The 16,537-nt window shown below is 39.5% G+C and overlaps 1 protein-coding gene across 1 annotated transcript; it reads right to left on the bottom strand.

The window, feature by feature from the left end:
- Positions 1–3,583: 3,583 nt before the first annotated feature.
- Positions 3,584–5,084, bottom strand: LOC128051203 (RNA-binding protein 39-like). Its single transcript, XM_052643711.1, is given in 3 exon segments — positions 3,584–3,889; positions 3,891–3,979; positions 4,058–5,084. Coding segments are annotated over 3 exon segments (1,422 nt in total).
- Positions 5,085–16,537: the final 11,453 nt, after the last annotated feature.

The raw sequence follows: 16,537 nt of genomic DNA, 5'->3' as shown, positions 1-16,537 counted from the left end.
CTGGGTTCCTTTTGACTTTTTCACAAGTGCATTTACCTTTCGCTGATTTTGTTTTGTATCCATTTGCTTCAAGAGTTAGTCATGAAGACAACTATATGCTGAGTCCTGTAAGACTTCCTAGCAAATCACTGAAGTAGGATGCAGTCTTGGGGATCCTCTACATAGGAAAAATGATCGTTTACTATTTCCTACAATTTCTCTACCAGTAATAACAGTAAAACCAAGAAAAGAATTAGTATCTTAATGACTTACAGAAATTTAAATGAAATGTCATGGATTGTTAAACTAAAACCAATGCTCCCCAAAGGATATCCTTGGTAATTCTGAAAGTTCTAATGCTTAGTTGTTGCAATGTGGTTAGGGAAGTTTTCACAGAAGAGGGAATCCTTGAGTCTATGTTTATGTCTTTTTAGAGATGACCTCTCATTTTATGAAAAAATATTAATAGTATCCTAAGGCTATGCCATGGGATTCTAGCGGAATCAAATACTACTTTGTCTATAGAGCCTATGAAGATGGAAAGATAATACAGGAATACTTAAAAAAAATCTTGTTAATTTTTCTCTTTGATGCCATTGAAGTTATTTGCTGGAAATTTGCTGTGTGTGAGTGCATGTCTGCATTGCCTCAAAGCTTCAGGAAAGAGCACAGTTATAAAAATCCATTAAATAAATAAATAGAGAACAAAAAATCATCAGGACAGTCTGGGGCATTGTTGAATCTGTGTTGTGCTTTGCTAACAAGCATATCAGACTTTTCTAAGATAATACCAAAGCTGAAGGCTGGTGATTGAGTATGTAGTAAACTTATCAAATTGCTTTTTATCTCTTAGTCTCAATGGAATAAGTATTGCTGATTTTTCACCTGTGAATGTGCATATAAAATATTCGTCTGCAAGCTGGTAAAATGTGGACAAAATAAGTCACTGCCCATCGAGAGCAGGCCAGGTTTTTCCTGTCATTTTTTGGAAGCATTGGTTTGATCTCCAGTGATTGGTTCTTAAGAAACCTGTTTTGTATTTCAAAACAACCAATACAAAACAAAAAATATAAACATACATGCCCTGGCACAAAGTAATATTGTCTGGATATCAATCATTGACAAGATTCTTTTGTCTATAGTGAAAGACCTGACATTCACAGCCAATGGCTCAGAAATGACTTAGTTTGTAGGAAAAATTAGCCAGAGTTAGAATTTTTAAAAACAAAAAGGGTAAAGATGTGATACACTTTAATTTTTAAAATCTACATTATAGTTGACTTACACACAAAAAGAAATATTTTTTGATGTGTTATATAATTGCCTTTTAGAATTTTTTTCTTATGTTTTTTTTTCTTGTTTTATTTTGTTTGTGTGTTAGGTTGATTGTTTATGGGGTGAGAGGAGCTCCAGCTAACTTTGTTCTGTTAGTCTTTTTTGCTTTGTAAATAATGAGAGGCCTCATTCTTAGTTGTTCAAGTTAGTTTTGGGACTGTACCCTGCTAGCCAACTTAATGGACCTGATTCACTCCCTCTCAGTGGTGCTTTATGTTTTATTTTAGTTTTATTCATTCATTCATAAATATCTTGAGGACAGCTCAGGTCTTCAGCCATGGTCTGCCACACAGATTGTTGTCTCTTCCATAGGGCCTAAGGAGCTCCCCACAGCTCTTCCCTCATTCCCTCCTCCACAGAGGGATGTGCTGACTGAACCCCTCTCACAGAAGCTTCTGTGTTTCCTCATATGAGGTCTTAACATCTGTGAGAACCTTTCCAGTGAAGAGCTGTCACTTCTCCTCAGTGTTAACCCTCTGCTTGCATCTTTGATTCTAATACCCAACGGAAGTTGCCTTATATACCTCCTCTTGAATTACTATTATCAGTTTTTACTGATTAAATTTTACTTCATTCCTTTGAAAGTAAAAGAAAGTGAAAGTCACATCCAACTCTCCATGGAATTCTCTAGGCCAGAACACTGGAGTGGGTAGTCTTTCCCTTCTCCAGGGGATCTTCCCAACCCAGGAATCAAACCCAGGTCTCCAGTATTGCAGGCAGATTCTTTACCAGATGAGCCACCAGGGAAGTCCAAGAATATTGGAGTGGGTAGCTTATCCCCTCTCCAGCAGAAATCCCAACCCAGGTATCAAATCGGAGTCTCCTGCATTGCAGGCAGATTCTTTACCAACTGAGCTATAAGGAAAGCCCAAAGGAAGCTTTTTACAACCTGTCACCCTCGCTACAGCTGTTATCATCTTTACTTCTGCTGAATATCTGGAATGAATGCTAATTATCACCATTTTCTTACCACTCATTTTTCCTGTTTGTAAAGGTCTTAATTTTTGCTGTTTAATGAGTATCTCCAGTGATTTTCTACCCACTAAGTTCAGTGGCCCTGGTTTCCCATTATTCTGACATTGAACTTTGCACTTTGTTGAATCTCTCAATAACTTATGTTCATTTTCCTCTTTGAAATGTGACTCTTTCTCTTCAGCTTAGATTTTGCTTTTACTTTAATCACTGTCTTATGCCTCAGAGCTCTGCTTTTCCCTGTATATACTCACCCTTTGGAGAATTTAGTGATAGACTTGATTTTAGATGTTATACCTTTGCTGAACTTAATTCCTAACAAGTATTTCCAGTTTTGCCCTCTAACCTGAGCAGAACATCTAGAACAAATCAATTCAGTTCAGTTCAGTCACTTAGTCGTATCCAACTCTTTGCGACCCCATGAATCACAGCACGCCAGGCCTCCCTGTCCATCACCAACTCCCGGAGTTCACTCAAACTCATGTCCATCGAGTCAGTGATGCCATCCAGCCATCTCATCCTCTGTCATCCCCTTCTCCTCCTGCCCCCAATCCCTCCCAGCATCACAGTCTTTTCCAATGAGTCAACTCTTTGCATGAGGTGGCCAAAGTATTGGAGTTTCAGCTTTAGCATCAGTCCTTCCAAAGAACACCCAGGACAGATATCCTTTAGAATGGACTGGTTGGATCTCCTTGCAGTCCAAGGGACTCTTAAGAGTCTTCTCCAACATCACAGTTCAAAAGCATCAATTCTTTGGCACTCAGCTTTCTTCACAGTCCAACTCTCACATCCATACAAAACCATAGCCTTGACTAGATGGACCTTTGTTGGCAAAGTAATGTCTCTGCTTTTCAATATGCTATCTAGGTTGGTCATAACTTTCCTTCCAAGGAGTAAGCTTCTTTTAATTTCATGGCTTGAATACACAATAAACATTCACTGAGTATTTACTGAGTGAACATAAAGGTAGACTCAGCATGAACTTTTATATATATATTTGTAAGAATGACAATTTTTAATGCCTGAGTTGAGAAAACTTTCAACAAAAGAATGATATTAGAAATAAAATGATTTTCTGCCAACTTTCTCAGAAAAAAAGACAAAGGGGATTTTCTTTGTCCTAACATTTATTATTTTTTTCCCTGTTAACATTTTTATTTTTCCAAGGTAACAGGAATTGAATACAAATGACAGTAGACCCTTGCCTCTTTATTTTTTATCTAAATAAAAGATAACTCAAAATGAATTCTCAAGAAAGAAAGAAAGCTATGTACATAAAGGACTATATTTTCCTCCATCATCTACTTGGAACCAGTAGTTGTGTTGCTGTCATAGAATCAGGGAAGAGGTTGTGATAAGTTGGAAGAGATACATATGCTGCTGTTATCATTTTACCCGCAAACCACCTGCCATGCAACACATTGACAGCAGCAATGGCTACAGCAATTGATGGGCACTTCACATACACATTGCCCTGAGCTGAATTTTTGTCAACATAAATATGAATAACTCCTCCGTGTTTATTGCATTCTTCAATCACATCGTCTTTAATCTCTGTATCCCATCCAACTTCTTCTGTTTGAGGATTAAACATGTTAGAGAGTTAGAAAACACTGTGTTGCCAGAGGTTGAACAGAGGCAGCTGCAGCTAACGCTGAAGCTTCAGTCTGTTGGGAAAGTCTTGTTTGCAAATCTGCCACAGCACCAAATGCCAAAGAGCCACTCATTTGCAAAGCTTGCTGTGCTGCTGGCGGGATCTGCAAACCTGTACCCTCTGCAAGTCTTACCATTAACTGGAGATGACCAGTTGTTCCCAAGTCAACTCCAGTCCTTTCCAGTTCATCACTGTCCAAAAATGAGCTAGCACTGGAAGCATCAGTACGTTCAGTAACATGACCAACTTTCATGGGCCTTCCTGCTAGCTCAAATCCATTAAGTTGTTCCAAAGCTTTCTTGGCACATTCTGAATCAGAAAACGTAATAAATCCATATCCCTTGGATCGACCTGTTTCACTATCCATCATGAGCTGGATACTTTCAGTCCTTCCAAATGGCTCAAAAATCCCTCGAAGCATATCTTCAGTTATGTTAAAGTGTAACGAGCCCACATAAAGCCTCATAGGTCCAGCACTTCCCTTTTGTAGATTGTTTGCCATTGCTGCGGCTCTGTTTTTTTCTGCCTGTGATGCTTGTACTATGATCGGCACTCCTAAAACCCACTGACCAGTTAATCCTATTGCTAGAGGCACTGCGCTAACATCAACAAACTCCACATAAGCAATTCCTTTGGAACGTCTTGAATTTCTGTCAGAAATCATCCTCACATCACGAACCTTCCCAACTGTAGAGAAAAACTCTTCCAAATCCCTTGGCCGAATTCTCGCTGCTAGCTGCATGCAGAAAACAGTCCTTGCATCTCTTTCCTCAGGAGTGAGATTATCAATACGTTCCCTCACAGGGCTCTTGTCTTTTCTGAATGGACTTTTGCTTCGAGAACGTCGTCTGTAAGGACTTCTGTAGCAGCCTCTGAATCTGCGATCTCGCCTTCTTGATCGGCTCCGTCTCCTTTCTTTGCTTCTATTTCGCTTCCTTTCATGGCTTTTGCTCTTTTTCCTTTCTCTATCTATACTTCGCTTCCGTTCCTTACTTTTGCTTCTTTTTTGTTCATGACTACGACTTCTGCTCTTGCTTTTTTTTCTCTTTTTGGTACGTTCTTCATGGCCGTTAGCACTGCTCAACTTGTTCTCATCCTTGTAAGGAGCCTCAAGCATTGCTTCAATATCAATATCGTCTGCCATTTTCTCTAAACGACTGTGCGGGCTTTCCGGGTCCCTGCGGTGCTCGTATTCAGAAAGAGGGGGTCTGTGGCTGCCGCTGCTGTTGCTACTATTAAGCCACTAGGCCCAGGCTGTGGTACCACCCAGCCCGAATTTCGGGTTCAGAGAGCGGACAGGCCCAAGCGAATCTAAAAGAGACAATGGGATTAGAGGAACCCGCGCGGGAGTTCAGGACAGCGGCTTTGGCAGCTCAGGATCCACCCCTCTGTTCTAATATTTATAATTTTCCATTTCATATTGTGTTGACCTAAGTGCCAACTGAAATTGAACATCCTACTTTGATTAAAGTCAGAAAATTCTAAGTAATAATGAATAAGCTTCAAGTTCAGTTTGAATTAGTTCCAGGGATGCCTAAGGGTAACACAGGGAGGGATACTCCAATTTTTTTCCATCAGTCATTTTTGTAAACTTTCATCAAAGAAATCAGGTTTTAAAATGCCTTTTTTCTATAGATGTAAAATCATCTCCAAAGTTTTTAAAAGTTTAGTCTGAGTATTCAAATGTATTGGGAAATTGACTCCTTATGAGCTTTATAATTTTAAAATGTGAGATTATTTTAGGTGTGGCTTTTGTGTGTATATGTAAAAAATCCTCATAACTTGGATTTTGGGAGCTTCACTCCAAAATGGTCTTATATTTGCTTCTGACAAACACCTCAGGGCTAAAGCTGGGTTTACATTAAATTTTTATCTCAAGGGTTTTCTTCATCTCTAAGGACCATTGGTTTAGAATCAAAATTTTCAGTTCCTTAGAGGTGTAGAAAACCCTTGAGAAGAAGTGAGACAACTGCAGACAACCTTTCATATCAGTTAACACTGCTTTCATCATAAGAACCTTGGGGAGAAACCCTTGCCTATTTTAATTCAGAGAGAATTGCTCATTAATTTTTTCAATATGCAGACCATTTACTGTGTTAAATCAGTCTGATATGAAAAATGTTTGTTAACCAGAAGTATGTTGGTAGTATTTTACCTGTCAAGGAGTTTTTCAGCTATTACCATCAACTGTGAATTTTAGGTCAACTAAATGATCTGAAAGAAAGAGAAAGCAGAGGGGTAAATCCTGGAAAGAATTCCCTTTGAGTGCCTGATTGGAATGTGAAGCTAAAGATGAGGAAGAGAGGGTCTCAGTGTGAGAGGATGTTGGGGGCCTTGAGATGACATACTTTTCCCCTTTTTTCTTGTTTTTGGTTTTAGGAGATTATCTGCTTTTAGTTCCACTAAGACGCAGTGAGGTGGTTTCACATGAAGCTCTCTGACTACCCTCTTTTTTTAAGTCTGACATTTAATTACATGGGCAGTAACCTTGGCCTGTGTGCTGTTTTAATTCAGGGTCTTATCTCATAGAAACCTTAGCTGTAGACAAAATGAAAACATTTGTTTGGAATAAACAGTTTTCTCCAGTTTTTTTTTTTTTTTATATAACTCTTTTTTTTACATTTTAAAAGCATTGCTCTTTACAGACATCAGGCAGTTCAATTTGAAAGTGGTTTTAGTGACTGCAGATATGTTTTGCATCACTGCTGAGTTTAGAAGAGGGTAGCTTCCTAACTGAGCAGAGTTTCTTGCATCTTGAAAAAGTTTGGTCAGAGAATTGTCAACTTGGGACTTATTTTTATAGCTTAAAATATTTGATGATCTTTAGAAGAGTGCCTTTTCAAAAAAAATTGTAATGATTGGTGAGGTTAAGGTTCTTGCTGTGTCGTGAAAGAATTCGGAGATGAAGTGACAGTTAAGAAATGGATTTATTTAGAGAGGAAACATTCCACAGAGTGGGGGCCATCCCAGAAGGTGAGAGCCTGAAAAGATGGAGTGGTTAGTTTTTATGGGTTGGGTAATTTCATAGGCTAATAAATGGGAGAATTATTCCAATTATTTTGGTGAAGGAGTGGGGATTTCCAGGAATTGGGCCACCGCCCACTTTTTGGGCTCCTATGGTTGGCCTCAGAACTGTCATGGTGCTTGTGGGTGCATCATTTAGCATATGCTAATAAATAAGTGGATAATGAGTCTCAAGGTCTAATGGAAGTCAAATCTTGTGCCATCTTGGACCTAGTTGGTTTTAACCAGTTTTTGTCTTATCCTATGGCTATGTCATTCTTATAGATTGTGCCCTGCCCCCTTCCCTCTTGTTTCATTGCTCCTTCAGAGACTTTACCTCCATACTCTTATGAAGCAGAGGGATGACAGTCCTTCTTCTGTAACTGCTTCAAGGCTAAGTATGGACATTGACCCTGCCTGTCAAGGAATAGGAATCTCTAGATGCCTGATCTGGGGGTCCCAGAGGCAGGAAAACTTGTTGTAAGTGGGTATGGGCTGGAATCCTCTCATTGCCATCGTTTTGATGTGGAACTGTTACAACAGCTTGCATAGTCTTTGATGATGAAGCACTTTTTGCAACCACATCAGAGTACAAAAATATCTATAAATGACAAAAGACGTAAAAGTCTTGGTTAAACGTCTGATTACACTGTAATCAATAAAGAAACTTGGTTACAATAACTAGAATTATGAATGATTACATTTAATTTAACATTCCAAATAATCCTAGGTAAATAATTTTCTTTGAAATACCTCAGGGACCCCCTAAAGCACTGCAGAGTTAGCTGGAAATCAAAAGAACTTTCATTAAAATTTGATATTTGGGAAGCTTGTCAAAAAGTTTTAAAATATGTGGTCAAATAAGACCACAGGTCACTGTGGGACAATACTAATTTCTTAACTAAAATGACAATAAAATATTTCAAAGGAAAATACGGACTATATCACTTAAAAGATAAAGAAACTTAAAATTTGTTATAAAGGTGGTTCAGCATTTTAAGAAAACTTACTTTTAACAAGGAGAAAACCCAAATTCAGATTTTGTATCAGCTTACCTTTAAAATTCATTTACTCAAGTTAAATTTATTCTAAACTTACTCAATCTTGACCATGTACAAAACCCTTTCCCCAGGATCCAATTTCCACAAACCTTCCATCACTTTCTCTACCTATCACTTTGTTTTTTTCCATCCAGACACAATCAGAAAACAGACTTCCTTTTCTCTTGCTGCTACTGCTGCTAAGTCGCTTCAGTCGTGTCCGATTCTGTGTGACCCCATAGATGGCAGCCCACCAGGTTCCCCCATCCCTGGGATTCTCCAGGCAAAAATTCTGGAGTGGGTTGCCATTTTCTCCTCCAATGCATGAAAGTGAAAAGTGAAAGTGAAGTTGCTCAGTCGTGTCCGACTCGTAGCGACCCCATGGACTGCAGCCTACCAGGCTCCTCCGTCCATGGAATTTTCCAGGCAAGAGTACTGGAGTGGGGTGCCATTGCCTTCTCCATTCTTTTCTCTTAATAACATGCAATTCCACTCCTTATACTTTCTTTACTGAAAATACATATCCTGCTTTCCTTATAAGTTTTTTACAGTTACTTTTATTATTGACAAATGTGTAACAGAGAGAATAAGGTTTTATTTGATCTCTAGTAAACTTAGATACAACTGACATACTTAAACTTAACACTGATGACTCTAAAAATATGTCTATATTAATCAGACCAACAATCTTAAGCCACTTTCAATACCAAATATTATAGTTTCAGTTCAGTTCAGTTCAGTCGCTCAGTTGTGTCCGACTCTTTGAGACCCCATGAATTGCAGCACGCCAGGCCTCCCTGTCCATCACCATCTCCTGGAGTTCACTCAGACTCATGTCCATCGAGTCCATGATGCCATCCAGCCATCTCATCCTCGGTCGTCCCCTTCTCCTACTGCCCCCAATCCCTCGCAGCATTAGAGTCTTTTCCAATGAGTCAGCTCTTCACATGAGGTGGCCAAAGTACTAGAGTTTCAGCTTTAGCATCATTCCCTCCAAAGAAATCCCAGGGTTGATCTCCTTCAGAATGGACTGGTTGGATCTCCTTGCAGTCCAAGGGACTCTCAAGAGTCTTCTCCAACACCACAGTTCAAAAGCATCAATTCTTTGGCGCTCAGCCTTCTTCACAGTCCAACTCTCACATCCATACGTGACCACAGGAAAAACCATAGCCTTGACTAGAAAGACCTTAGTAGGCAAAGTAATGTCCCTGCTTTTGAATATTATAGTTTAGTATTGAGTATTTCCCAGATGACATAAACCTGAAATTCATTTTAACCAGTTTTATATTTATGAATATTTATATAAGCTATAAGCACTTACTTTTCTTTAAGCAAATTAAATGGAAGTCTTTTACAAATTAATTTTGGCAATACCATTGTCTACTAAAAAAAGATGCACAATGTGAGGGTTGCAAGTTAAGTTTTATTTGGGGGAAAAATGAGGACTGCACCCCAGGACAGAGTACCTCACATAGCTCTGAGAAACTGTTCCAAAAAGGTAGTAGGGGAAGGTCAATATATATGATTTTGGTGAAGGGGGAGTTCAGTGCAATCAAGCACTTATTTTACAAAAGGTTTTCTGCTAGTCACGAGGAGTTGATGTCATCATGAAGGGATTTAGTCCTTTTTTGGATATGAGGAAATGTAAAGATTGGGATTATGAAATCAGTTTCTGAAAATATGAAAAGTGTGTTAGTCATGCCTGACTCTTGTGCAACCCTATAAACTGTAGTTACCAGGCCCCTCTGTCCATGGAATTCTCCAGGCAAGAATACTGGAGTGGGTTTCTATTCCCTTCTCCAGAGGATCTTCCCAACCCAGGGATTGAACCTGGGTCTCCTGCATTGCAGGCATATTCTTTACCATCTGAGCCACAAAGGAAGCCCCCAAAGACCTATTTAAACCATAAAGGAAGCCACTTAAAGGGGCTTTAAGTCCCAGCCTTTTCCTCTAAAAACCTGGTAAGTTTTAGGAAACAAGCACCGGCCATTAACAGAGATGGTTTGTGAAAAAGAAAAAAAGAAAAAAACTTCTCTTTTCTATTCCCTTTCCTGCTTCTCAGGTGGCACTAATGCTAAAGAACTCACCTGCCAATGCAGGAGAAGTTAGAGACTCGTGTTGTATCCCTGGGTCAGAAGATGCCCTGGAAGAGGGCAGTGGCAACCCACATCAGTATTCTTGCCTGGAAAATCCCATGGACAGAGGAGCCTGGTGGGCTACAGTCCATGGGGTTGCCAGAAGTCGGACATGATGAAGCAAGTGACACACACACTTTTGTGGGTAGTACCCCTGGGGCCTTGGGGCCATCTTCTCCCCTCACCTTCCCACAGGTGCTCTGCCCAGCAGACAGTAGGGCTGGGTGCTGGTGCAGATGGGGCAGCTGATGTGGAGGGACCTGTGCCTCTAGTTAGAGAGATGGAGGGCCCTGCAGCACCCCCAGTCAAACGCAGTAAATGTGGGTCATTGCTCAGGCGTGTACCCCAGGGGTGGGGCCGTGTGCCTGACCCACCCAGCATGAGTTGCCTGTCCCGCCCTAACCAGGAAGGGTGGCAGAGTAGTCAGAGTGGACCCTGGAGGGGTCTGACCAAACACCAAAGTTGGGCAGTTAACCTTGGCCCACAGTGAGTCCCAACCACACATCGTGAGACCATCCACCACTTCTAATACCCACCTCGTGAGGGAGTTCCCGAAGGGATTGCAGCTGCCATAACTGTGGCACAAACTCTGAGTTAGGCTGTATTTTGTATTTTTACACCATTGAATCTGTTAAAGTGAAGTCACTCAGTCATGTCAGACTCTTTGCGACCACGTGGACTGTAGCCTGCCAGGCTCCTCTGTCCACGGGTTTGTCCAGGCAAGAATGCTGGAGTGGGTTGTCATTTCTTTCTCCAGGGGATCTTCCTGACACAGGGATTGAACCCAGGTCTCCCACACTGCAGGCAGACTCTTTACCGTTTGAACCACTAGGGGCTCCTGTATTGAATCTTTTAACAGTTAAATGGTGGATACGGCAAACCAGAGGCTCCACTGGTGGCAGTAGCTCAGTGGTAAAGAATCCACCTACAATGCAGGAGATGTGTGTTTAATCCCTGGGTCTGGAAAATCCCCTGGAGGACAGCATGGCAACCCACTCCAGTATTCTTGCTTGGGAAAATCCCACTTGCTAAAGTGACTGAGCACAAGGCAAACCCAGGGAGCAAAGACCCTGTGGTTCAGGTCCCTAGCTGCCTGCAAGGATGCCTGGAAACGTTCCGTGACATGCCCTGCACATATTTAATAAAAGTGGAACATCTAGTGGGCAAGGGTAGAAAATGCCTGGCAGTCTAAGGCCATACCACCGTGAATGTGCCTGATCTCCTCCTATCTTGGAAGCTAAGCAGGGTCAGGCCTGGTTAGTACTTGGATGGGAGAAAATGCCTGGCAGATTCCTTTTTCTCTATTTCCAGCAGAGTAAGGCTCAAGAAAAGGGTGGAAATTAAGAGTGAGGTAGGGAGAGAGTGGGAGAGTAATTGTGGAAAGTAAGGGAGTGACTCTCAAGTGCAAGAGAGGCAAGAGGAGAGGCTGGGGTTTAGCAGATTCTCCTGTCGGGCTTTGCAGTCATGCTGCTGGTGAATTTAAGGTTCTTGCTTTGTTGTGGAAGAATTTGGAGATGAAGTGATAGGTAAGAAGTGGGTTTATTTTGAGAGAAAACACTCCACAGATGGTGTGGGCCATCTCAGAAGGTGAGAGAGAGACTCCAACTATGGCACAGTGAGTTTTTATGGGCTGGGTAATTTCATAGGCTAATGAGCAGGAGAATTATTCCAGTTATTTTAGGGGTGGAGACATCCAGGAATTGGGCCACCACCCACTTTTTGGCCTTTTATGGTTGGCCTCAGAACTATCATGGAGCTGATGGGTGTCCCATTTAGCATATGCTAATGTAGGAGTAGGCACTAGCAACCCACTCCAGTACTCTTGCCTGGAGAATCCCATGGATGGAGGAGCCTGGTAGACTGCAGTCCATGGGGTCGCAAAGAGTTGGATGTGAATGAGCGACTTCACTTTCACTTTTCACTTTCATGCATTGGAGAAGGAAATGGCAACCCACTCCAGTGTTCTTGCCTGGAGAATCTCAGGGATGGGGGAGCCTGGTGGGCTACCATCTATGGGGTTGTGTAGAGTCGGACACGACTGAAGCGACTTAGAAGTAGCAGCAATGTATTACAATGGGCAGATAATGAGGCTCAAGGAATCATCCACCATCTTAGACCTAGTTGGTTCTAACCAGTTTTCATGATGTCCTGTGGCCATGTCATTCTTTTAATGGTTGCACCCTGCCCCCTTCCCTCCTGTTTCAACTCTGAATTGTAAAACTAAAAGCTTGAATTAACTTTTATTTACTCCAGTTTAGAAGTGTGTTGGAGAATATTGTTATTCATCTCTTGTCCCAGTGAGAGTGAAAGAACAGTGCTTTATTAGTATTCAAGTTGGAATGGAACATGCAACTTGGATCCAAAGGCAAATGTAGCTTGTTCTTCTCCCCTCATTTCTGATCTTGTGACCTTCTTGTATGGAAAGCTCCTTATGTGGAGGAGCCAATGAGGGGCTAGAGTAAAAATTGTTTACTCTGAATGTTTCTTCTGGGTGGAGCAGGTAGAGTGGAAGACTCACCCACCCAGTAGAAGCCCAGGTCGTGGAAAGTCAAATATCTCCCTGTCTCCCTCAGTGAAAAGACTCCTGAAGGCAAGTCACAGTTGTAGTGGAAATGGAACTCACAATCCTAAAGTTGGTATTTGAACACTTTGTATGTTACCTTTTTTCTTGAAAAATATTTTATGAAGGTTGAATAAGACTTAAGTTAGTATTTGAGTTAATAAGTTTAGTCACTTCTTTTTTCTTACTTCTCAGTCACCTTTAACAATTGCTCTTCAATGTGTATGAGTCAAAACCACATTTATGTTTTCTGCTAACTGTGTTCAAGGGACAGAAACTTTTTATGTCTCACTGCTTTATGTACAGAACCTAGGTAGAGTGGTGTATTTCAAAGAGAAATAGTACTAAATATGTATGGTTTCTTAATGTTCATGGTTGTGAAATGAAAAAATAGAATATTTATAATCCTTTGGGAAGCAGTGGTGGTCAAGCTGTGGAGTAAGCATGTATGTATTAGATTTTCAGTTCTCTTGCAGACACAGTGACTAGTGGTCCTATTTACTGTATTACTCCTATGTTAACAACAACAACAAAAAGCACCCATTGAGCAATTCTGGGTGATACTGATAACTTCAGGTTTGGATATGGGAAAAGTAGTCAGACCATGAATGACAGGAAGCTGGCTAATTCAAGATGAATAGCTAGTTGGGCACAAATTCATTTTCCCTTTGAAGAAAATAATAGCTGCTTCTTCCATCTAGTGTTTTTACTCTAATGTAGGAATAATGGATTGGTCGTTTAGCTACCTAATTAGTCCAGACTTGGGGATTTGAAAATATTTCTTTTGTGTAGAATACTTAATCAACCTGATACTAATATCTGAAAGAACTGTTAAAGTTTTTCTCTTATAAAAATAAAGATATACTTGGGGGAGATAGTTATTGGCTTTATCACAAATTTATATCTTGTCTTAAATGAGTTTATTAGGTAATGTCCTAAGAATTTATTTTGATGGGATGAAGTGGAAAGAGTTTGAAGTTCACTGAAAGTGAAAGTCACTCAGTTGTGTCTGACTCTTTTGACCCCAAGAACTATAAAGTCCATGGAATTCCCCAGGTGAGAATACTGGAGTGGGTAGCCTTTCCCTTCTCCAGGGGATCTTCCCAACCCAGGGATTGAACCCAGATCTCCTGAATTGCAGGCAGATTCTTTACCAGCTGAGCCACAAGAGAAGCCTAAGAATACTGGAGTGGGTAGCTTATTCCTTCTCCACTGGATCTTCCCAACCTAGGAATCGAACTGGGGTCTCCTGCATTGCAGGTGGATTCTTTACCTACTGAGCTATGAGATTCACTAGTTATTTAGAAAGGGGATGATGGTGATGGCTTAGTTTATAGGACAGGAAGGACTAAAACTATTCTTGACTCTTTTCACCATATGCAAAAAACTGTCTTGTCCCAAATGACTTCAACATATGCCAAGCATTTAGTCATGTCAACATGAGTTTTAATTCTGTTTCTTTGACACACCAAAGCAAGGTGGTAGTGTTACGTAGATGTGAAAGGGAAAGTTAATTTTAGTTTGGCCTGCAATAAAGGGTGACAAAGGAAAAATTAGCAAGAAGGATCTTTTGAATATCATTGTCCCCATCTCATGATTCTGTGAAGTACTATGTTGGAAAAAATATATGTTTATATTTACTTCTATAAAAAATAGATAAAAATGTAGTGGGTATGCAATAGGATATATGTCTCATATTTTATTTGGTACCTAAATAGAATTTTTGATATGCTATTCAGACAAATGAATGGAAAATATCTTTAGTGGGTTCATAAAACAGTATATAATTTATTCATTGAGAGTATTCAATTCAGTGAGTTTAACCTTTTCACTTCATGGCATACATAGAAAATGATAACATCTGGGTAATTAGAGTAAAGGGAATAGGTGTTTGAGGTCAAACTGAGTGGATAAATATTCAGCTTCTAAAATCCATAAAGTCCAGCTTTGGAAACCTTGCTTCAACAACTGAGTAAAATAACATTGCTGTATTTAAACCACACAATATAGTGCAGTGATTTCAGATATGACATCAAGTGACAGTCAGGCTAAGAATTAAATGATAAAAGTTTTCCCATTAGATCAGAATTGCAAAAGTAGAACAAATTATATTTTTTAGTTTTATAAATTATACCTTCCAAATCTTATGATGTAATTAATTTTGCTTGTTGCTTAAAAACTAGGATTTTACTAAGCTTTGTTTTAACAGGTTGCTTGAAAACTCATATCTTGCCTGTCTTATTTGAATGGAATTAATATCGAGACTCTTTATATATGATTAAATACCCTGAGCTAGATCATGGAAAAATAATTTTCATACTATTGCCTTATTTCCTGGATGTTGTTACCTCACATGCACTGTGTTTAAAATTGAACTTCATCATCCCTGATAATCCTGTTACTCTTGTGTTTTCAGTCTTTATAAATAGTGCCACAAAATATCTATTCATCCTGGCCATCCATCTGGCTAGATTCTTCCCCCTTTCACACCCTTTTATTAAATTTGTGATTGTCCTATTGATTCTCTACACTTTTATAAATTGTAAAAGTGAATGCTTTTTTAAAAGATAATAAGTTTAAATCATATACAGTGTGCAAAGCAAAAAGTGAGAGTTTCTGTCTTGTCCCTTTGTTCCCTGAGAGTCTAAGGAGCCATAGAAAATGCTTCTCAGAGCTCTACTCTGGGACAGGAAGCTTAGGTGTATCTAATGTGGACTGGAATGAGGTCACCTTGTGCCTGTGCAAGGCTGGTCAGAGACCATGCAGAAGCAGCAGTGGCTGTGGGAAAAGGCTGGAAGTGCTGGGGTGATTTAAGATGTGCACAAGAGGTGTCTGATACAATGTCTTTAGGGATTATGTCTGTATTCTATATATTAATATGTACGGTCAGACATTTCTTTTAAACAATAAAACAGATCACATTTTGTTATAACAAAAATTTGGCTGGCAGTATTTCATGTTGGTACTTATAGAACTACCTTATTCTTTTTCCCCCTTTGGGTATAGTTGACATATAACATTATGTAAGTGGAAAGTATACACTGAGTTGATTTGATACACTTACATGTTGCAGAATGATTGCCACTGTAGTATTAGCTAACATCTCCATCATGTCGTATAATTGCCATTTCTTTTTTGTGGTAAGAACTTTTAAAAGATACACTCACTTTGCAGTTTTAAAGGGTACATTACCTTATTATTAGTTATGATCACCGTGTTGTACGATAGATCCCTAAAACTTAACTGGAAGTTTGTACCTTCTGACCAACATCTCCCATTTCACTCCACTCCTCACTCCCTAGGCTTTGATAATTACCACTTTACTTTCTGTTTCTATGAGTTTCTATCTCATTCTTTTTAACAGATTTTTGTTTGTTTTCTTTTGGAGAGGATTCATCCTGTTGATGTATTGCAAAGCAAGTTGTATTTCCTATATATGAACATTTGCTTCCATTTTTTTTTGTTACATGAACGTTGATACAATAATCATCCACAAACATATCTTTGCCTTTATGTTATATATCTAAATTTTCTCCTTAATGTGTATCAGTAATTTGTATAGTTTGTTTTTCATGAGGCTTTTTACACTTTTTTCTTAGTCTTTTCTATGTGTTATAGTGACTTCCATTGCTTTTGGATATGGAGTTTTGTTTTCAATATCATTTCTAATTATTTATGAATTATAGAAAAGGCTGATTAAAAAATTTTTTTTACCTTATATATGACTGCCTCATTAAACTCTTAATAATTAGAACAATTGATTGCCCTGACTCTTCTAGGTAAAAAATTATATCATATGCAAGTGAAACATATCAAAACTATTGATTACCAACACTGATACTTCTTACTCTTTTTGCTA

Source organism: Budorcas taxicolor, chromosome 7 (assembly GCF_023091745.1).
Source record: "Budorcas taxicolor isolate Tak-1 chromosome 7, Takin1.1, whole genome shotgun sequence".
In the NCBI taxonomy this organism is placed as follows: domain Eukaryota; kingdom Metazoa; phylum Chordata; class Mammalia; order Artiodactyla; family Bovidae; genus Budorcas; species Budorcas taxicolor.
Note: the sequence above shows the minus strand (reverse complement) of the source record. Positions and strands in the feature narration are given on the sequence as shown.